The 24735-nt window shown below is 37.5% G+C and overlaps 2 protein-coding genes across 2 annotated transcripts in view; one reads left to right on the forward strand and one right to left on the reverse strand.

Annotated features, from left to right (window-relative positions):
- Nucleotides 1-6364, reverse strand: part of LOC110448323 (UDP-glucose 4-epimerase-like) — a 16944-nt gene extending 10580 nt beyond the window's left edge. The window contains exons 1-3 of the mRNA XM_021494496.1: nt 6233-6364; nt 2751-2884; nt 2177-2274 (exon numbers count right to left, since the gene is read on the reverse strand). Of these exons, the coding sequence (XP_021350171.1) occupies nt 2177-2274; nt 2751-2874 (222 nt within the window). The 5' untranslated portion in view covers nt 2875-2884; nt 6233-6364. The remainder of the gene's footprint in view (nt 1-2176; nt 2275-2750; nt 2885-6232) is intronic.
- Nucleotides 6365-6605: 241 nt separating this feature from the next.
- Nucleotides 6606-24380, forward strand: LOC110448324 (protein RTF2 homolog). The gene is made up of 8 exons (XM_021494497.1): nt 6606-6764; nt 10240-10334; nt 10671-10761; nt 11505-11641; nt 17482-17560; nt 17728-17841; nt 18702-18768; nt 23652-24380. The coding sequence occupies exons 1-8, from the start codon at nt 6696-6698 to the stop codon at nt 23936-23938; spliced, it is 939 nt and encodes a 312-aa protein (XP_021350172.1). The 5' UTR covers nt 6606-6695; the 3' UTR covers nt 23939-24380.
- The last annotated feature ends 355 nt before the right edge of the window (nt 24381-24735 follow it).

Here is a 24735-nt window from a genome sequence, read left to right on the forward strand (position 1 = left end):
CCCCCCCAATCCAAGCGATTCTGCAAAATTATCTTCCTGTGCAGTGTAGTATTATTTGCTGATGTGCAAAACTCCTAGCAACAATGCAAATTATTGTGAGTAATCCATACTCCATACTTATGGCAAAACTTTAAAATAAAACAAAATATTGGACTAATCAACCTCAGTACTTATCCATTTTCTAAAAGTTGAAACTGACCTCTGAACTCATATCAGAATTCACCACCAGTATATGGTATACATGTATGTGCTGACCCCTGACCTCATCAGTATTCACCACCAGTATATATGTATGTGCTGACCTCTGACCTCATCAGTACTCAACACCAGTATATGGTATATATGTATGTGCTAACCTCTGACCTGATCACAAGTCACCACCAGTATATGGTATACATGTATGTGCTGACCTCTGACCTGATCACAAGTCACCACCAGTATATGGTATATATGTGAGTGCTGACCTCGGACCTCATCAGTATTCACCACCAGTATATTGTATATATGTATGTGCTGACCTCTAGGGCTGTAACGATACACCTATGCCACGATACGATACGTATCACGATATCTACCCACGATACGATACATTTTGATACGATACAGGATGACGAAATGTTATGCTTCCTCTTCAAATGCGTCGCCATGTTTGATGTGTTCCCTGACTTGTAACTTAAATCTACGAAACATATGCGGCAAGTGGAGAGTGATTTTCCAATCGGAGACATTTAGCAGGAATCCAAAATGCTGCCAAATAGGCGAGCAAAAGGAAGCGGGAGTTTTTTGTAACCTTTATGCTGCTACATTGATTTCTATGTAAAGGGACACCACTGCTGAATTAATTATTGAAATATAAATTAATTTACTTGATTTTTCAAATGTGCATAACTTTAAAAATATATGTTATATGTGAATAAAAGTTATATGAAAATTGTTCGTTATTGTCTCTAGTTTACATTAATGTTTTCAATTCTAAAGTTGCTTCAGTATTTACCTGTACAGGTGGTAATAAAGGTAAGAAAGGGTGAAACTTTTAATTAATCAGATTTAAGCAACAGGAAGATCATTTTAAAATCATTTTTGTCAGCAAATATGATTGGCAAATGATATCAGAGATTATAAACTTCATTTATGACATAAGACGCTGTACATTTACACGGAGATAATCGGGTAAAAAGATCAGGTATTTCATCAGGAATTGCATGAGATTTGCTACAGGTTTCAAGTCGTCATTCGATATATTTACTGTCACAGTCGGCATATAGTATAGATATGTATTAGCTACGATCTAGTTTATGATTAAATCATCGATATATAGAAATCAATCAGCTCAAAACGTATCAATGTTAATGTTCAATTCGGCCTCACCTGCAGACGACATGTGCGCCTTGGTCCGCCGATATTTACCGGTTTGCGTAGGGCACAAAGCCGTTCATTGGAAAGTTACATATTATGTTACACCGAAGTATTTCCACATCAACCTTGTCAAACCCTTCAAAACCTTTATTATCATCGTAGGCGACGCTGGAGAATAAATGTTTATGTTACACATGTATGGTTAAATTCCGGAAGTCAGGTAATACTAAAAACCGAACCAAAACACGGAAAAAAATACCGTAAACCGAACCGAAGCAATTTAGCGTGGTTTTCGGTGCACCGCGGTGTATCGTTACAGCCCTACTGACCTCTGACCTCATCAGTAGTCACCACCAGTATATGGTATATATATGTATGTGCTGACCTCTGACATGATCACAAGTCACCACCAGTATATGGTATATATGTATGTGCGGTTTTCGGTGCACCGCGGTGGATCGTTACAGCCCTACTGACCTCTGACCTCATCAGTAGTCACCACCAGTATATGGTATATATGTATGTGGTGACCTCTGACCTGATCACAAGTCACAACCAGTATATGGTATATATGTATGTGGTGACCTCTGACCTGATCACAAGTCACAACCAGTATATGGTATATATGTATGTGGTGACCTCTGACCTGATCACAAGTCACAACCAGTATATGGTATATATGTATGTGGTGACCTCTGACCTGATCACAAGTCACAACCAGTATATGGTATATATGTATGTGTTGGCCTCTGACCTGATCACAAGTCACCACCAGTATATGGTATATATATATGTACGGTGTAAATCCACTTTGACGTACCTGTTTGAAGAGATCCTGGAGTGCTGCCTTGTCCAGCAGGTCCACTTTGCACGCTGGAACCTTCTGGCCAGTGATCATCTCCACTCTCTTCATACTCTCTACATCCAATAAGCAATAATTCTCAGGTTAGCATTAACAATATAGGACAGAATTTATAAATCTTTATAAACTCTCATGGTACTGTAATTATATAAAGTTGCATTCACAATAAAGATGAATTCAAAATGGTTAGAATGAAGACTTGACCTTAGTCAAAGAAGACTTGTCTTAAGGAATCTTGGTAATGAGATAAAAGCTAGAACCTTCAATTTGTTTCCATTTCAAATGAGAGAGCCATGCTTAATTGAAACTTCCAGACTGATTCTAAATCCCATATGAAATGGAATGTCAACTGAAAATCCTCTATCAATACATTCTTGATATCAAAACATAGAAATACACATTCTTTAACAAAACATGTATTATTCATGAAGAACTCCACAGTAAGATTTTCCTTTGTTTCAATCAGTCATAATGTGATGATCATATACATTATCACATACATATACACAAGATACATGTGCAAACCACCTACCCATACTAGCGTTGACAAGATTGTCTAAGGCAACCACCGAGTAGCCAGCTTTGACCAGCTCTACCACAGAGTGGGATCCTACAAACCCTGCCCCTCCTGTTACAAGTACACAGCCAGCTGACATCTTGCAAATCCTAAAACCAAAAGTAAAATTATTATAATTATATATTTTTAGAGCAAACCATTTAGTTTTAGTTTTAGTTTAGTTGTGTATGACTACAGTCTCATTTAAAATCTCCTATGATTTCCTTAGTCACTTTTTGTCAGTGAACTCATTAGTTAGGGGAGATAATCTGAATTGATCTTTCTGACCTTCGGATATTCAGTGATTTTATTGTATATCCGGATTCCCAGAGTAAAATCAAAGATATTATCAATATGGCTGTATTTATATCTTCCCTTGGTTGTGTTCCTGCTGCCAAAACATCAATGAAATGGCTCTTAGACAAAATGTGAGACTTTTTCGAATAATTAAAAAATGGCTATTTCCCTTGTTAAGATGAGTACCTGCAGCTAGTTGAAAACCATATCTCTCATATATTGCTATTTTTGTCAGACTATCAGTTTTAGTTATGTTCCAGTTAGTCTGTTTTTATAATTATGTTTTTTAGATCAACTAGTTTAGGCTGTTCTCTACAAATGCCATGATTTGTTGGGACATCACGGTGAAGCGTAAATTTTTGTTTGTCTTCTTTTCAAATACTACATAAACATATCAAGTGAGTCTCCTTATGGAAAATAACGATCAGATTTGGCTGATATATATTCATGAAAATGGATATTTTTAAGATATTAAATCATCGGAATTTCTACCTGTCTGACCAACGTTTTGTTCAGGGATTTCCCTCTACTAACGCATGCGCATAGCATACCATTTCTTTGTAAACTAAACGACTGGCCGTGTGAAGTAAGCGAAAGAAAACTGTTGTACCACATCAGCTACGAAGCGAAAAGTTGCCAAATGGTCAAAAGATAGTGCAAGGAGTATGTTACGGAATCATTATTGCAGGTGGGAAGTATTCAAAGGAGAAAATAACTGCCCTAGCAGTTAGTACGGTGCATGTATTCTTCCGGTTAGCCAGTTTAAAGCTGAAATGGAATCGACAGAAATGCTGTTTATGTAAGGAATAAATATCTAAAACTCTTAACCTCGCTAGTATCTTTGTCCGAGTTTGAACACTTAACCTCGCTAGTATCTTTGTCCGAGTTTGAACACTTAACCTCGCTAGTTTCTTTGTCCCGAGTTTGAACACTTAACCTCGCTAGTATCTTTGTCCGAGTTTGAACACTTAACCTCGCTAGTATGTTTGTCCGAGTTTAAACACTTAACCTCGCTTGTATCTTTGTCCGAGTTTGAACACTTAACCTCGCTAGTATCTTTGTCCGAGTTTGAACACTTAACCTCGCTAGTATCTTTGCCCGAGTTTGAACACTTAACCTCGCTAGTATCTTTGCCCGAGTTTGAACACAGATGAACTTATTTTGTTATGTTAAAGGGCATGTTTCGGAGAGAGTTTACTTTGTGTTTCTATATACAGTAGTTTATGCGAAAGGAAGGGATAAGTGACTGGTTAGTTTGATTTTGCTATAAGGCCCTCCAAAAGATAACCGTTGTGATGGCCACAGCATATTCTGTTTACAGAAAGGTTTGTCCTATGGTTGAGAGAAGCTAGCGTTTAGCCCTGTACCATCTTTACCAGTCACATTCCGGTAATAAATTTAAATTCTGCATATTGGCAAGAGTGCAATTAACTTTTGATGATGAATAATTACTAATTCAATAAGTTTCAACACAGACTTTGTAATCATAGTACTTGGTTTCATAGTGTGGTAAGAAGTTGCAGTTGCATCACGGCCCCTATCTAGGATGGGGGCCCCTTTGGAAATGTTTCATCTCGGTCAGACCACCTGTGTTTCCTGCGTCGTTTCAAAACCGTTAGGTGACATTATTGGAGCTATTTTTAAAAGGGCTTTCCCGAACAATTCAAATGGTCAAACTGGACATTTTGAACGGACTATGAATATGGGGATAGCGAGGCAGCATAAGTAGAAGTGCATACAACACATACATTCATTAAAATAAATATGGCTCTTCACGTGATGCCCCTTTAACAATGAAGACCACATTGAATTTGGAAGTTAATTTGTTTCTGCAGTTTCAGTTTCAAAACAATATTGTGGAGACTGCTGATCCTGAGTTGGTGATGTATCATATGTATGTTAAACCTATTGCTGGTAAATCGGTTACATATTATTATCCAGTCAATTTCTAGCCAGACCAATTTGTTTTCCGATTACAATATATTATAGAATAAGCTAAAGCACATACAGATTCAGTGATTGAAATACAATGTACCTCCTAATTTAAATTTATGTTTAGTAAGTTACACACACAGACACCTTTTTACATCATCTCACATTTTAATCTCGAGCACAGTTTACTCTGCTGCCCAGAATCATAAGTTGACAAAGTATATCATTCATTCTATATGTAGAAATACATTGCAAATAATACAAATAGAGTGTTGAGCAGTTCACTGTATGTTCTGAACTAGTTTTCAATTGATGGGAGCTAAAGTAAATATTAAAACGGCCAATGCCAATATTGAATACATTTATCGGTTGTTATCAGAGACATTTACCCTTATATATTGTGATGGCAGAAAAAAGGATAGAACCTAGAACATATAATTTTAAAGATCCAAATTCCTAAATACCAAAAAAAATCGCTAAGGATCTTTTTTTCCCCAAAGTTTAGCATAAAAAAATATATCCTGAATTCCCTCTAAATAGGCTGGTATAATTGAACTTGAAGTTAAGTTTTTATGATTAGCATTTTTTTCGTAAGGGAAGATAACTTATTTTTAGTTAGTGTATTTATAGCCACTGAAATCCGAGTGATGGTAAATATTAAATATGAAAATCTACCATCCTCAATCAGAAAGTTATTCCTGATATTGTTGGGGGGGGGGGGGGGGGGGGGATATTTGCAATATTTACACCAATAGGATGACTATGCATTTTCTTGGAGGTTTAATTTTACTATTCCCAATTGTCCAAAATTGAGTTTTAAAGATAAAATTATTCTCATTGGTTTATTTATTATCAGCATATAAGTTTATAATTTAGACAAACTTATTTAAATTCCAGTTTTTCCTAATGGCTAGACATATTTATATAAATTAGTTGAAAGAATGCAGACGCCTTTTTTTGCTCCCACGTTTAAATTTATTTTCCATTTCAGTGATAAATTTGTTACTGAAAACAGGGTTACTGTAACATCAATGCAAGATTATTACCTATACGCACCGTTATACCCAACCTGTGGAAGGCCAACTTCAGTACTACAGTTGTACTGCTAAAAAAAAGTTAAATCAACATTTTCAACATTCCAACACGTGTCACAACAGTGACGGGACGATTTAAATACAAATTTGACGTAAAGATCAACATCAATCAGGTCATAAAACAGTTTATCTCACCTTTATATAAACACGGTGATTAAGTTCTCTTTTTGGCAAAAAGGAAGTAGTGTTCTTGTCAAAACTTGTCTTATCTTTTTTTATCTAAAACACAGAGAAGCAATAAAAATCCACGTTGACCGGCCCAGAGTACCGAATACGAAACTACATATGACAGATGCGCGCGAAAGTCGCTCAGTAGAAATTTGTACATTTGATATACAATAGATCCCTTTATTATTACCCATCAATTTTTTGGTATTTTCATACTTTGACTATCTTTTTGTAATCATTTTACAAAAACAAAATAATACGAAACAGTGGCTTATAGTTTTACAGTACACAAACCATTCTGATTCTTTAAAATGTTTTTATTTAATAGGAAAAGTTAGTTAATAAAAAGCGTCGATTGTACGTCAAATAAGTGTCGTCACAGATCAAAACACTGTCCAATTTATTTTACTTAATTTCTTGAGTAAATAAGATGGGATGCGATGGAGGAACCATTCCAAGGCGAGATGAAATGGTCAGGGTTAAGAAGAAGGCAGAACAGGTATTCACATTTTCTCTTCCAAGCAACGAATCACGATTTTGTTCAAGGAAAAGATGTTTGACAAGAATTGGCCTCATTGAATCTGTGAATCGTTGGGTTACAACAGAGACATGATATATATAGCCAAAAGTAGTATATACGTCTCTGGTTACAGATACTGTTATATTGCTGAAATTAGTTCAAACTCCAAAGAAAAGGGCTTGAATATAGGGAATAATGTGCATAAGTTACGAGGTAAAATTGTGTGAAAAAGAAAGATAATTAAGTTTTTTGTTTTTTGTTTGTAAAATTGTAGAACGTCCATTGCTTATAATGGGGTGTAGAAGGCTATGCATTTAGCATTGTACATGTAGGCAATGGAGAACAGTCAGTGTCACTGTTTGTCATTTAAACAAAATGTTTGATATCAGACTTGACTTTTTTTTCCCACCATCATCTGATGGTGGGCTATTCAAATCACCCTGCGTCTGTGGTCCGTCGTCCGTCCTTAAACAATTCTTGTTATCGGTATTTCTCAAAAAGTACCAAAGGGATCTTTCTCAAATTTTATATGTAGGTTCCCCTTGGTCCTTAGCTGTGCAGGGCAACTTTTGAGACTGATCGGATAAACAACATGGCCGACAGGCAGCCATCTTGGATTTTGATATTGAAAGTTTGTTATCGCTATTTCTCGGGAAGTACCAGAGGGATCTTTCTCAAATTTTATATGTAGGTTCCCCTTGATCTCTCGTTGTGCATGTTATATTTTGAGACTGATCATAAAAACGAAATGGATTAAAAGAAGAACTAAACTGATCTTTCTCATATTGCAATGATCGATTCTATTTCTTTCACATTAAGTACATGTACTAGTAAATATGTGAAATGACAAACTCACTTTTAAGGTTGGCTTTCATACACATCAGTATTAAGTTTAGATCAAAAGTTACCTCAAGGTGCATTTACTGTTAATATGACTCGATCAAACAGATTAGAGGAGAGAAGAGAAAAGATCGAACTGACAAAGAACTAATGAAGATGGTACAAAATTGGGCACCAAGATCCCTTTGGGATCTCTTGTTTTTTAACTTTTACTCTATAACTAAAAGAACTGATTACAAGTAAAAATACTGATGAAATTTTGCAAATCTTCTTAATGTATGTCCTATGTAAAATTGGTCATAATATAACTGTACCAGTCTGCGACGTTAGGCACTAGTCCGATGCCCACGACTAGTAAATTTAAGTCCGGACTAGTATTAAAAATTTTAACTAGTCCGACTGGACTAGTGGCAATTTTCTTCCAAAATAATGGAAATATTATTAATGGTATACATTTTGCACTATAAAGCTTGTCACAAGTTCTATACATTTTGCACTATAAAGCTTGTCACAAGTTCTAATCCTATCGTAAAATATGGGATTCGTCGAAGCTTCGAAGTTGCGATGAGCGATCGTGAGACTGGGTTCCGGATTTTAGTAGTTACCGAACATTACTTCCGGTTTATAACCACGTGAAACCATCCATGGCGATGTTGCTAAGTTGGAGGAAAGGTTCAAAACCAGCTAAGCCTGTCCATGAACAGACAGAAAAAATTGCTCCAACACGAAAGAAGAAATTTACGGTTCTGGCTAGTGCTTAAAGGCTCGATGGAAACAACAGTAATACTGTATTAGAGATAATTGGCGATCACGTTCCGTGCTCCGTTTCTTTAGTTAATTATTGAGAGACATTTTGTTTTGATTTCTAATAATTTTCCAATTTAGATCACAATTTACACTTCATGCTGTAAAAAAGACCAGTCTGTAATTTGGACTAGCAAATTCACAGTTGGACTATTAAAATTATGGGTTCACTAGTCCAAATGACTAGTAAGGAAAATAGTTAACGTCACAGACTGCTGTACAGTGATGGAGATGAATTTGTGGAGGTACCAACTTAGATATATACATAAGAACCTGTGTATGCTAATTAACCAGACTATAAAGTTTTGAATGTCACCGGATGAGTGAGTTGGGGCTACTTAAACTTGACCCAATTTCATCCACAGTGAAAACTATCTCCATGTAGTACATGTATATATATGGCATATTTGCCAACTTTTTGAAATTTCCATGGGGGAGTTTATGCATGTGCAAAATAAAGACAAATAGAGACAAAATAACCCTTTAAAATGACATATTTTAAGTTCTTCTTTCAAATGAAATCATTAGATCTTAGGGGTAAAAAAATCGAGAGTCTCAAGCTCCCTCCTAAATAGGGAGGGTTGGCAAGAATGTACATGGCTTGGTCATTTGTCCTTTATAGCTTCAAATAGTATCAGTTGATACAAAAAAGTACCAGTCATACATATTCTGATGTTTGTGGAAGGAAAACATATTGCACATTCAGGAATAGATGAATTGACTTCCACAACATGATTTGATGTGATTGCCTCAACGTTGACACACATCAGGTCAGTGTATGCCGTTTATATTGTTTTGTCAACTCAAGACTCAGTTTTCGCTAAATTCAGCTACCTCTAGTTTTCTACAGCAATACCAAATTGTACATAACTGATTAAATCTCCAAATTTGTTTTTTTAGATTTCTTTTGCTTGAAAGTATGTTTTGATTTTGTTAATTCTTACTCCAATGTCTGTACAGTCCGTGCAGTACTCATTTTGATTTTTTTCAGACAGACATTTTCATCTCATAATATTGTCATTTGATCATACAGCTTTTTATAAAAAAAAATTTTTTTATGTTTACCACAATTTATTTCATATAATTTTGATTTGGATATAGAGACAGCAATGCTTGCATCCACTTATATCCTATCATATCCTATTATCCTTTGGAATTTGTGTTTAAACAATACCGTTAGTATTTATTATTGTAATTAATTTGTAGTAGATCATCATTTCACCTGTGTCAAGTTTGTAATCAGGTATGCTCCCTGAATTATTCCAGCTACAGACGGTCAACCTATATATTATAATTAATTTGTAGTAATTTATCATTATGCCTGTGTCGAGTTTGTAATCAGGTATGCTCCCTGACTTACCGAGGTAGTCTAGTATAGTGGATGGTTAAAGGAGAAGATATATATTGGGATGGACAAACCAGTGGGCTGGAGCTGGACAAACCAGTGGTCTGAAGCTGGACAAACCAGTGGTCTGGAGCTGACTTACCGAGGTAGTCTAGTATAGCAGATGGTTAAAGGAGAAGATATTTGGATGGACAATCCAGTGGTCTAGCTGGAGCTGGACCACTTCATGACCATGCACAGTTTTCTAGTGAAAAACAACTTCATATGATGTCATTTAAATAAATGGATATCTCCTGATGATTAGGTCTTCATTTGTCCAGTAGAGTAAGGATATGACATTTATACACTTAATAGTATTTAAATTTGTTGGTTCATGTGGCTATGAAAGTAAAAGAACAGACATTCAATTAGTTCTGAAGATAGTAAACATTTCAATCTATATCTGTACTTTTTGCCCTTTTACAGAAAGATAAAGTTGCTGAGCTTGATGCCAAGTGGAAGCGCTGTGCAATCACACAAGAACCATTGCATCCTCCTATCATGGCCTGTGAGATTGGAAAGTAAGTTTTACTGTTGGCTTTGTCTGCACTCTCTTGTCACGATCTTTCCCTTTTTATTACAGAAAATACATTTTATTTACAATGTTTATCTAGCTAAAAATTAACCACAAATGAACATAATTGTAAAATATCCATGGTTCAATATTGGAAGTTATTGGTTCTGTAAAATTTCACCTTTTCTCAGGAAAATGGCTTGATTCTTGTAGCAGTGATATGCTGTAAGCAACTAGGATATAGCTAATTTAACATACAATTGGATCATTAATGTTGAAATCACCTATACATATTCACCTGTGTATATTATTATAATTGAAACGTTGTTTCTTTTCCTGTTAGATTGTACAATAAAGAGAGTGCTCTGGAACTTCTGCTGGACAGAACCAAGTTTGAGTGTGCCTCCAGCTTCTCTCATCTCCGAGGATTCAAGGTTAAATGACTTGCACATTTAATGTTAATAGTAATGTAACTGTAGTGTAGCTGGTGAGAATGTCCCACAATCTAACAAATTATCTTCTTCCAATAATCTGCCTCTGGTGTATTGTCGCAGACCTACTGAGTCATAGTCTTGTATTGATTTAACTGAATACATTCATTTTTATATGCCCATCCAATGATGAGACGTATTATGTTAGCAGGTGGGTGGGTGGGCAGGAGGGAACGGTGACGGGACGATATCTTGAGTAGTTTTCTATGGATTAACCTCAAACTTTGTAGGAAGGTTTATTACCATGATAGCTCGGACAAGTACGATAACCGCAATTATCGGATTGTAATTTACGGAGTTATGGCCCTTAATTAAATTGCCCAAACAGTGTCCGCTCGATAACTCAGGTAGTTTTTCTACAGATTATCTTCAAACTTCATAGGAAGGTTCATTACCATGAAAGTTGGACAAGTTTGATAACCATCATTGTTCAACCATAATTTCTGCAGTTATGGCCCTTTATGTACAACCATGCAGACAACTGCTCATTCAATGTATGACGGGCATATTATGTTCTGCTTTCGCAGTACCCTAGTTTTAAAGTAAAAAACAATGATCTAGAAGCTGGTAGTTTTTGTAGTGATTACCCATGGACCATAAAGCACCTCTTTGACCATGATGTAGAATTAATAGCTTTATGCTTGGATTGTTCACAGTATTTTATGTTAATATTCTGTTATACATAGGATCTGAAGGAGCTGAATTTGACTGAGAACCCGGCCTATGAGAAACCTGAGAATGAGAAGGGAGATGGCTACATCGACACAAACATTGCTCCTTACAGCTGTCCTATCGTGGGTATAGAGATGAACGGCAAACACAGGTCAGTTCATTCTAGAGGAAAAAAGTTCAACTGGGGTTCACCCTGCCACAATTGTAGTTGGCAATTCTAACTCTGAAAATATTCTTCACTATCTTAAACCCGGGGTCTTGAATTTCAAAAATTTAAATATAAGAGTGGTTTATGTTGTAGGATTACCTACAATTCATATTTGTGTCTCACTTCTGTGCTTACCTAGATCCTGTTATAGCATCACTGTGATTACCTAGATCCTGTTATAGCATCACTGTGCTTACCTAGATCCTGTTATAGCATCACTGCTTACCTGAGTCCTGTTATAACATCACAGTGCTTACCTGGATCCTGTTATAGCATCACTGTGCTTACCTGGAGCCTGTTATAGCATCACTGTGCTTACCTAGATCCTGGTATAGCATCTCTGTGCTTACCTAGATCCTGTTATAGCATGACTGCTTACCTGAGTCCTGTTATAACATCACAGTGCTTACCTGGATCCTGTTATAGCATCACTGTGCTTACCTGGAGCCTGTTATAGCATCACTGTGCTTACCTAGATCCTGTTCTAGCATCACTGTGCTTACCTGTATCCTGTTATAGCATCACTGTGCCTACCTAGATCCTGTTATAGCATCACTGTGCTTATCTGGATCCTGTTATAGCATCACTGTGCTAACCTATATCCTGTTATAGAATCACTGTGCTTACCTAGATCCTGTTATAGCAACACTGTGCTTACCTAGATCTTGTTATAGCATCACTGTGCTTACCTAGATCCTGTTATAACATCACTGTGCTTACCTAGATCCTGTTATAGCAACACTGTGCTTACCTAGATCTTGTTATAGCATCACTGTGCTTACCTAGATCCTCTTATAGCATCACTGTGCTTACTTTGATCCTCTTAAACCCGGGGTCTTGAATTTCAAAAATTTAAATGTAAGAGTGGTTTATGTTGTAGGATTACCTACAATTCATATTTGTGTCTCACTTCTGTGCTTACCTAGATCCTGTTATAGCATCTCTGTGCTTATCTGAATCCTGTTATAGTAACACTGTGCTAACCTATATCCTGTTTTAGCATCACTGTGCTTACCTTGATCCTGTTATATCATCACTGTGCTTACCTAGATCCTGTTATAGCATCACCGTGATTACCTAGATCCTGTTATAGCATCACTGTGCTTATCTGGATCCTGTTATAGCATCACTGTGCTAACCTATATCCTGTTATAGAATCACTGTGCTTACCTAGATCCTGTTATAGCATCACTGCTTACCTGAGTCCTGTTATAACATCACTGTGCTTACCTGGATCCTGTTATAGCATCACTGTGCTTACCTAGATCCTGTTATAGCATCACTGTGCTTACCTGGATCCTGTTATAGCATCACTGTGCTTACCTAGATCCTGTTATAGCATCACTGTGCTTACCTAGATCCTGTTATAGCATCACTGTGCTTACCTAGATCCTGTTATAGCATCACTGTGCTTACCTAGATCCTGTTATAGCATCACTGTGCTTACCTAGATCCTGTTATAGCATCACTGTGCTTACCTAGATCCTGTTATAGCATCACTGTGCTTACCTAGATCCTGTTATAGCATCACTGTGCTTACCTAGATCCTGTTATAGCATCACTGTGCTTACCTAGATCCTGTTATAGCATCACTGTGCTTACCTAGATCCTGTTATAGCATCACTGTGCTTACCTAGATCCTGTTATAGCATCACTGTGCTTACCTAGATCCTGTTATAGCATCACTGTGCTTACCTAGATCCTGTTATAGCATCACTGTGCTTACCTAGATCCTGTTATAGCATCACTGTGCTTACCTAGATCCTGTTATAGCATCACTGTGCTTACCTAGATCCTGTTATAGCATCACTGTGCTTACCTAGATCCTGTTATAGCATCACTGTGCTTACCTAGATGCTGTTATAGCAACACTGTGCTTACCTAGATCCTATTATAGCATCACTGTGCTTACCTAGATCCTGTTATAGCATCACTGTGCTTACCTAGATCCTGTTATAGCATCTCTGTGCTTACCTGGATCCTGTTATAGCATCACTGTGATTACCTAGATCCTGATATAGCATCACTGTGCTTACCTAGATCCTGTTATAGCAACACTGTGCTTACCTAGATCCTGTTATAGCATCTCTGTGCTTACCTGGATCCTGTTATAGCATCACTGGGCTTACCTAGATCCTGTTATAGCATCTCTGTGCTTACCTAGATCCTGTTATAGCACCACTGCTTACCTGAGTCCTGTTTTAGCATCACTGTGCCTACCTGGATCCTGTTATAGCATCACTGTGCTTGCCTGGATCCTGTTATAGCATCACTGTGCTTACCTGTATCCTGTTATAGCATCACTGTGCCTACCTAGATCCTGTTATAGCATCACTGTGCTAACCTATATCCTGTTATAGCATCACTGTGCTTACCTGGATCCTGTTATAGCATCTCTGTGCTTACCTAGATCCTGTTATAGCATTACCGTGATTACCTAGATCCTGTTATAGCATCACTGTGCTTATTTAGATCCTGTTATAGCCTCCCTGTGCTTACCTAGATCCTGTTATAGCAACACTGTGCTTACCTAGATCCTGTTATAACATCACTGTGCTTACCTAGATCCTGTTATAGCATCTCTGTGCTTACCTGGATCCTGTTATAGCATCACTGGGCTTACCTAGATCCTGTTATAGCATCTCTGTGCTTAGATGGGTCCTGTTATAGCATCACTGTGCTTACCTAGATCCTGTTATAGCATTACCGTGATTACCTAGATCCTGTTATAGCATCACTGTGCTTACCTGGATCCTGTTATAGCATCACTGTGCTTACCTAGAGCCTGTTATAGCATCTCTGTGCTTACCTAGATCCTGTTATAGCACCACTGCTTACCTGAGTCCTGCTTTAGCATCACTGTGCTTATCTGGATCCTGTTATAGCATCACAGTGCTTACCTAGATCCTGTTATAGCACCACTGCTTACCTGAGTCCTGCTTTAGCATCACTGTGCTTATCTGGATCCTGTTATAGCATCACAGTGCTTACCTAGATCCTGTTATAGCACCACTGCTTACCTGAGTCCTGTTTTAGCATCACTGTGCTTATCTGGATCCTGTTATAGCATCACAGTGCTTACCTAGATCCTGTTATAGCATCACTGTGCTTACCTAGATCCTGTTATAGCATCACTGTGCTTACCTAGATCCTGTTATAGCATCACTGTGCTTACCTAGATCCTGTTATAGCATCACTGTGCTTACCTAGATCCTGTTATAGCATCACTGTGCTTACCTAGATCCTGTTATAGCATCACTGTGCTTACCTAGATCCTGTTATAGCATCACTGTGCTTACCTAGATCCTGTTATAGCATCACTGTGCTTACCTAGATCCTGTTATAGCATCACTGTGCTTACCTAGATCCTGTTATAGCATCACTGTGCTTACCTAGATCCTGTTATAGCATCACTGTGCTTACCTAGATCCTGTTATAGCATCACTGTGCTTACCTAGATCCTGTTATAGCATCACTGTGCTTACCTAGATCCTGTTATAGCATCACTGTGCTTACCTAGATCCTGTTATAGCATCACTGTGCTTACCTAGATCCTGTTATAGCATCACTGTGCTTACCTAGATCCTGTTATAGCATCACTGTGCTTACCTAGATCCTGTTATAGCATCACTGTGCTTACCTAGATCCTGTTATAGCATCACTGTGCTTACCTAGATCCTGTTATAGCATCACTGTGCTTACCTAGATCCTGTTATAGCATCACTGTGCTTACCTAGATCCTGTTATAGCATCACTGTGCTTACCTAGATCCTGTTATAGCATCACTGTGCTTACCTAGATCCTGTTATAGCATCACTGTGCTTACCTAGATCCTGTTATAGCATCACTGTGCTTACCTAGATCCTGTTATAGCATCACTGTGCTTACCTAGATCCTGTTATAGCATCACTGTGCTTACCTAGATCCTGTTATAGCATCACTGTGCTTACCTAGATCCTGTTATAGCATCACTGTGCTTACCTAGATCCTGTTATAGCATCACTGTGCTTACCTAGATCCTGTTATAGCATCACTGTGCTTACCTAGATCCTGTTATAGCATCACTGTGCTTACCTAGATCCTGTTATAGCATCACTGTGCTTACCTAGATCCTGTTATAGCATCACTGTGCTTACCTAGATCCTGTTATAGCATCACTGTGCTTACCTAGATCCTGTTATAGCATCACTGTGCTTACCTAGATCCTGTTATAGCATCACTGTGCTTACCTAGATCCTGTTATAGCATCACTGTGCTTACCTAGATCCTGTTATAGCATCACTGTGCTTACCTAGATCCTGTTATAGCATCACTGTGCTTACCTAGATCCTGTTATAGCATCACTGTGCTTACCTAGATCCTGTTATAGCATCACTGTGCTTACCTAGATCCTGTTATAGCATCACTGTGCTTACCTAGATCCTGTTATAGCATCACTGTGCTTACCTAGATCCTGTTATAGCATCACTGTGCTTACCTAGATCCTGTTATAGCATCACTGTGCTTACCTAGATCCTGTTATAGCATCACTGTGCTTACCTAGATCCTGTTATAGCATCACTGTGCTTACCTAGATCCTGTTATAGCATCACTGTGCTTACCTAGATCCTGTTATAGCATCACTGTGCTTACCTAGATCCTGTTATAGCATCACTGTGCTTACCTAGATCCTGTTATAGCATCACTGTGCTTACCTAGATCCTGTTATAGCATCACTGTGCTTACCTAGATCCTGTTATAGCATCACTGTGCTTACCTAGATCCTGTTATAGCATCACTGTGCTTACCTAGATCCTGTTATAGCATCACTGTGCTTACCTAGATCCTGTTATAGCATCACTGTGCTTACCTAGATCCTGTTATAGCATCACTGTGCTTACCTAGATCCTGTTATAGCATCACTGTGCTTACCTAGATCCTGTTATAGCATCACTGTGCTTACCTAGATCCTGTTATAGCATCACTGTGCTTACCTAGATCCTGTTATAGCATCACTGTGCTTACCTAGATCCTGTTATAGCATCACTGTGCTTACCTAGATCCTGTTATAGCATCACTGTGCTTACCTAGATCCTGTTATAGCATCACTGTGCTTACCTAGATCCTGTTATAGCATCACTGTGCTTACCTAGATCCTGTTATAGCATCACTGTGCTTACCTAGATCCTGTTATAGCATCACTGTGCTTACCTAGATCCTGTTATAGCATCACTGTGCTTACCTAGATCCTGTTATAGCATCACTGTGCTTACCTAGATCCTGTTATAGCATCACTGTGCTTACCTAGATCCTGTTATAGCATCACTGTGCTTACCTAGATCCTGTTATAGCATCACTGTGCTTACCTAGATCCTGTTATAGCATCACTGTGCTTACCTAGATCCTGTTATAGCAACACTGTGCTTACCTAGATCCTGTTATAACATCACTGTGCTTACCTTGATCCTGTTATAGCATCACTGTGCTTACCTAGATCCTGTTGTATCCAGCTTCATCAACAAAATAAAATAATTGTTAGTCTCCTAACATTACTACTGGAGTTGATTATAAGTTTGAATTCTGTCATTTAACTAATGACGCAGGTCATAAATCAACAAGGTCTAGACATTTATATAACTTGATACTTGGCTGGGTTTTGTAGTAGTACAGACATACCATTAGTTGAAGTGGGCAATACTCAGTTTTGACCTCTGTACATTTTCCGCTGATATTACACACATTGTATGTATTTCATTGTAATCTTGACAGTTTTGGTTAATATGATGTTGTTTGTTTTGTTGTAGATTTTCTGTCTTATGGAAGTGTGGATGTGTACTATCAGAGAGAGCCAATAAAGAGGTCAAAGGTCAGAACTGTCACAAGGTATGAATAAAATTTACAGCTACCTTTGATCTAGTGAAATACAATCTTTTAAAGTTGTCAACCGATTTTATGAAAAACTTGACAATTTTCCAAACTAGTTTTGATATGTTATTAAATGTTTTACAATATGTGTGCATGTACAAGTATTCACACTGGATTTGTTTCAGTGTGGAACACCCTTCAGGCCTGAGGACATTGTGATACTGAATGGAACAGAGGAGGAGATTGATGAGTTGTACAAACGTATGGAGGCCAAAAGACTTCAGGCAAAGCTAGACAAGGTCAGAGACTAGAGCAAGCAAACATTACTAGTAGTTACTGTAGTTGACTTTGGTAATGCCTTTGTTCATATAAGATCCCCTCAACACACACGCCTTTTGCTGCAATAAATATTGAAAAAAAATCATGGATGAGAAAAATATGCAAATTTTCACTCAACCATTCGCGGGAAAAAGTAATAAAAGTTACACATATTGAGTATCCTTGGCTTAAGAATATTCCAGACAAAATTATTGAGATCACTTAATCTGTACTGAAGGAGGAATTTTACGATTTTTCTCTGGTTACCACTTATTTTGCCCTGTCCTGCTGCGCTTTATTAAGCCAGACCCTCCATTTATACAAAGTTGAGTCCTTATTTGATACTAAATTTCGTTTTAGGAAGGAGTTGCTTAAAGGTTTTTAAGTATTTGATGCCTGTGACCTTGAAAGTAGGTCAAGATAATTTATTTGAGGAAACTTAATAGCACTGCATCCCAGGTTCTTACTTGCAAAATATCATTACTCCATAGCTATGTCTCTTGGTTATTCAGAAAAAGTTGTTTAAAAGTTGTTCTAACACATAGACCTTGTGGTCTTGAAAGTAGGAGAAGGTCATTTATTTGAGGGAAGTTTTATAGCACTTTGTCCATGATACCTACTGACCAAATAGCATGGCCCTAGGTCCTCAGGATTGTGCCAGGTGAGATATAAATCTTGTTTTCAATAACAACATTTCTTTTTCAAGTCACAAAATGAAATTAAAAGGGCAAGAGCAAGCAATAAACAATATTATATCATATGTTTACTGAACCAATCCTTATTCAACATTATTTAGACGTAACTTTGACTCTTACCACAGATATACTGTTTGTTTTGACAGAAATCAAAGAAAGCACAGAAACACAAAGCCCCGGAGGCAGCTGCTGGATCAGCTTCCCAGGAGACAGGTAAGTTTACTTATCAGTCCTTCAAAGATACTTAGGGTCCAGGAGACAGGTACGTTTATTAATCAGTCATACTTAGGGTCCAGGAGACAGGTACGTTTACTAATCAGTCATACTAAGGGTCCAGGAGACAGGTATGTTTACTAAACAGTCATACTTAGGGTCCAGGAGACAGGTATGTTTACTAATCAGTCATACTTAGGGTCCAGGAGACAGGTATGTTTATTAATCAGTCATACTTAGGGTCCAGGAGACAAGTATGTTTATTAATCTGTCATATTTAGGGTCTAGGAGACAGGTATGTTTACTAATCTGTCATATTTAGGGTCCAGGAGACAGGTATGTTTACTAATCAGTCACACTTAGGGTCCAGGAGACAGGTACGTTTACTAATCAGTCACACTTAGGGTCCAGGAGACAGGTACGTTTACTAATCAGTCATACTTAGGGTCCAGGAGACAGGTACGTTTACTAATCAGTCACACTTAGGGTCCAGGAGACAGGTACGTTTACTAATCAGTCACACTTAGGGTCCAGGAGACAGGTACGTTTACTAATCAGTCATACTTAGGGTCCAGGAGACAGGTATGTTTACTAATCAGTCACACTTAGGGTCCAGGAGACAGGTACGTTTACTAATCAGTCACACTTAGGGTCCAGGAGACAGGTACGTTTACTAATCAGTCATACTTAGGGTCCAGGAGACAGGTATGTTTACTAATCAGTCACACTTAGGGTCCAGGAGACAGGTACGTTTACAAATCAGTCAAACTTAGGGTCCAGGAGACAGGTACGTTTACTAATCAGTCATACTTAGGGTCCAGGAGACAGGTATGTTTATTAATCAGTCATACTTAGGGTCCAGGAGACAGGTATGTTTATTAAACAGTCATACTTAGGGTCCAGGAGACAGGTACGATTAATCAGTCATACTTCGGGTCCAGGAGACAGGTATGTTTACTAATCAGTCATACTTAGGGTCCTGGAGACAGGTACGTTTATTAAACAGTCACACTTAGGGTCCAGGAGACAGGTACGTTTACAAATCAGTCAAACTTAGGGTCCAGGAGACAGGTAGGTTTATTAAACAGTCATACTTAGGGTCCAGGAGACCGATACGGTTACTAATCAGTCATACTTAGGGTCCAGGAGACCGGTATGTTTATTAAACAGTCATACTTAGGGTCCTGGAGACAGGTACGATTAATCAGTCATACTTCGGGTCCAGGAGACAGGAATGTTTACTAATCAGTCATACTTAGGGTCCAGGGGACAGGTATGTTTACTAAACAGTCATACTTAGGGTCCAGGAGACAGGTACGTTTATTAAACAGTCACACTTAGGGTCCAGGAGACAGGTACGTTTACAAATCAGTCAAACTTAGGGTCCAGGAGACAGGTAGGTTTATTAAACAGTCATACTTAGGGTCCAGGAGACCGATACGGTTACTAATCAGTCATACTTAGGGTCCAGGAGACAGGTACGTTTATTAAACAGTCATACTTAGGGTCCAGGAGACAGGTACTATTAATCAGTCATACTTCGGGTCCAGGAGACAGGAATGTTTACTAATCAGTCATACTTAGGGTCCAGGGGACAGGTATGTTTACTAAACAGTCATACTTAGGGTCCAGGAGACAGGTACGATTAATCAGTCATAATTCGGGTCCAGGAGACAGGTATGTTTACTAATCAGTCATACTTAGGGTCCGGGAGACAGGTATGTTTATTAAACAGTCATACTTAGGGTCCAGGAGACCGATACGTTTACTAATCAGTCATACTTAGGGTCCAGGAGACAGGTACATTTACTAATCAGTCATACTTAGGGTCCAGGGTGCCGTTTCACGACGCGTACGTAAAGTTACGTGTACCCGTAAATATTTACGTGCACGTAACTAAGTGCACGTAAGTTACGTAGGGGGTGTTTCACTAAACCGTCCGTAATTTTTCACATTCACGTACGGGTTTACGTGCACGTAAATTATACCGGAAGTGAATAATACAGGTATGTTTATTAATCAGTCATACTTAGGGTCCAGGGTGCCGTTTCACGACGCGTACGTAAAGTTACGTGTCCCCGTAAATATTTACGTGCACGTAACTAAGTGCACGTAAGTTACGCAAGGGGTGTTTCACTAAACCGTCCGTATTTTTCACATTCACGTAAGGGTTTACGTGCACGTAAATTATTCCGGAAGTGAATAATCCAACATGATGAGATGATCCTTAGGTTAAAAGCGGTTACAATCTTAACCATTCAATGATTTCTTTAGACTTAACATACGGCGATTCTCATTGGAATATTTCCATTTATGAGGTGGCCAGAACTTTCAGAAGTTGAACTCTCTAGTGTCATAGTTAAACTAATTAGAGCCCCGTAGACCCCAAGGCAGCACATGAGAGCCCGGTACAGCTGGATAGAAGTATTTGATCCGCCCGGGCCTTTTTCTTTTGATGTCATGTCATACATGTAGCAACTGTGTATTTTTTTTTTACATATTTTTACAATATGAATGCAATGATGAAGAAACATATCATATTCTACAAATCCATACTTGCGAAATCTCCCTATTTTGGAGGGAGATTCCCGATTTTGAACCCTGAAATTCAGCATTTTCAACTATTCCTATTTTCTATTATCTGATGATTTCATCTGGAAGAACAACTGGAAGATGCCACTTATTAGTTATCTAGTTATAGGTAAAAAAAATATGTATAAATACATAACAATATTATGCCAATTTAGAATTAGAAATATAACAAATGTCAAGTACATGTACAGCTAATATCGAACATTTGACAGTACCACGGAATTAAATGTTTAGTCCGTCACAGTACTTGTATTATTGGGACTATCTGATCGCCAGTTCAACTAAATATTAATAAGTACATTGTTTTGTAAAACTCTGATACAACTAAATATTGTTGTATTTTTAGGCATGGAAATATTAATTGTGAGAATTTTTATCATTTCACAAACCCGATGATTTCCAATTCGTATAATTATAGAGGGCACAATAAAACACTGGGCAAATATTACATGTAACTGAAAGTTTACAAACAAAAATAAGCTATTGGATTTGGAGATGCCGCGGACTCTTGGGGTGAACCGGAATCAGTAGTCAAACATAAGCCAATTAATTGTGTAGGTATTGTTATTATAAGGATGCAACACAGTAAAAGTCTATCCTCTTAAAAAAAACAAAGATTGACAGACTTGCGACGTGTTGTAATAGAAGCACCACAACAATATCACAGCGACAAGATAGCGGATAGTTAAACATTAAGTTACCTTCAAACATAACTTCCGTCAACTTAAACTTTCTTGCTGTTGCTTTCCCTTTCAACTACTGAATCATTGCATAATCTACATGTACAAAATATTACTCGGAGATGAGGGGTTGTCTAGATCTCAGTGGTAGGGATTAGGTCAGTTGGGGGACAGTTTCTCAAAGCGGTACTCGTCGAATGACAATTATATCGGGATCAAATCGTTATAAAACAACCATTTTCTAACATACTTTCATATTTTTTCAATTACAAAAATATTTGCAACAGGTGCGCCAAGGTTTGGTAAAGTGAACACTATAATCCAAAGAAAGGACGGACGAAATGACAACAGTTTGTGATTTTTTGGGCAGATTATGATCAATTTCTTACTCTTTATTGATATACGTTAGTGACGCGTCATAAGCCTTTCAAGATACGTCATTTCTCCATTGCATCTATCAACATTTTTTCAATAAATTTCATGAATTTGTTTGACATCCGTTTTTTATACTTAACGTCCTGCCAGAAAATTACACGTTGTTCTTGCTAGTAGTATTTACATGTACATAATTCTCTAAGGTTCTGTTATTGAGATACCAGTTTTCGTCTCCGTATCAAATTTACTGTTGGCGTCTTTCTAATAGGACACAATGGCCAATTAACTCATTATGATTTAAAAACTAAGAAATTGGTGATAACATTAACCTAATTAACGAAAGCTTTGGATAATTCTGCAGATGTACGCAAAATGTCGTTAAAATGGATCAAACAACGAAGCCAGGGGAAATTATTGGAAAGCCCCCCAGTAAAATAACATACAACCCAATGGGATAATGACGTAACGTTGAAGACTTACATGTACGGCACGTCATTGCATACAACATCTTTCATACATTTCTACACATTTTTCTTTAAATCATCTTAAAGTTAATCGGAAATGTTATAAAAACAAAATTTGATATACCGTGAAATAGAATTTCCCACATTTTTATTTCATATTAATTTTATACTTTTTCTTAAAATCAGAGACGTATACGTCTCTGTTAAAATGGATAGCAAATTTGCAGAAATTCATTTTTTCTGATATAATCAGGTTAAACATGAAAAACGACCTGCATAGCATAATTATAAAGCTAAATATTATATTATATCTTCAAAATCAGCTAACGAAATAATATTGCAGTATTTTGAAATAAATATCATCGTTTATGAAATTAAAATTTCGTTCAATTTCATCACAAAACTCATCATTAAAAATCATGAAATATATCTAGAAATGCATGGAATATATAGCCGTCGCTGTTACCATCCAAGTAAAATATTGGGAAAATACTGTACTTTTGGCCCCTACTTGTGTTTGTTGGTTTCGACACACTCATCCCCTACATACGTAATGCCCACTGGAGTTTATTTATTTAACACGACACAATACGGCAGTCATTTGTTTCCCTTTATGACGTCTGAACGTAAACTTACGTGTGGTTTACGGCAGGTATTTGTTGGCGTAAGTTACTTGAGGTTTTGGGCGTAACTTACGGGTAAAAGTTCTGTTTCGATTGACCTTCATTTACTTTTCTCAGAAAGATATACCATTACTTTTCATTAATTTTAGAATCAGCAACTTCAAGTAAAGTGTCCAGGATTGAGCCAAGCTCATCGCAGAATGGTTTGACCAATGGAACATCATCACACACCTCCAAACTGACCAACGGGAAAGTTGATTACAAATCAAGACATATGAATGGGAAAACAGAAGATTCAAAGAAGCCAAAACCTAATGGCAGCATTCAAGATAACCCCAACGCAAGCACAGTGTTTAAATCTCTGTTTACCACGAGTCACAAAGCAAAGAACCAACAGAATGCACACTGGGTCACCTTCAACCCTCAGTATAATTAGACAGGATGGGACAGAGTGACATCATGTTAACGAGATATTCACTAATCAACCACACTAAATCGAGCAATCGAGTTTTAACAGAACAATTTGTTGATAAAAGTTCATTTTAAGATATTTTTGGCCCTTAATTAATGTTACTTTAAGTCTGATCTCTAGGGGCAGAAATTCTGTTCCTCTCAGCATGGTGCGGATGTGAAATTTGTGGCATAATGCATCTATTTGGCAAAGGATGAATGTCTTTAATATCATTTACAAATTAACACTTTGTTGTTATTGATTGGGGCATAATCTAAAAACAGAAAAGAAGGAAAAGAAGGAATATTGTTTTTACTGTTTATAGGTCCAGAGTATTACAGATGTTCAGGGACAGTCCAGAACACTGTCTTTTATTTATGAATCACTTCACTTTTGAAAACGAAAATAAACAAATTTTACCTTTTAACATGTTGTTTTCCTTCGTCTTTTCATGGAATTTTATTTCTCTATGAAGTGAATTAAATTCAACTTTAGTAATAATGATTGCCTAAAGTATGATGAATTGTAGTTGTGACCAAATTGTATCCAGTAATGATGATACACTAGTCAATAGACATTACATGAGGCTTGACGGTGACTGGTAAAACTTTCCATGGCTGTAACATCAATGTTCTTTTATTGCATGCAGAATCTTTTGCTTCTTGCTCATTTCCAAGTAAAAATATCAAAATTGCTATAATACCTCATATTTGGCTACTGGACATAACTGGGTATTGCTTTCTCCATAGAACCCGACAGCAAATTCCAGGATATCCCCCCCC

This window comes from Mizuhopecten yessoensis, unplaced genomic scaffold, assembly GCF_002113885.1.
Source record: "Mizuhopecten yessoensis strain PY_sf001 unplaced genomic scaffold, ASM211388v2 scaffold4001, whole genome shotgun sequence".
NCBI classification, from domain to species: Eukaryota; Metazoa; Mollusca; class Bivalvia; order Pectinida; family Pectinidae; genus Mizuhopecten; species Mizuhopecten yessoensis.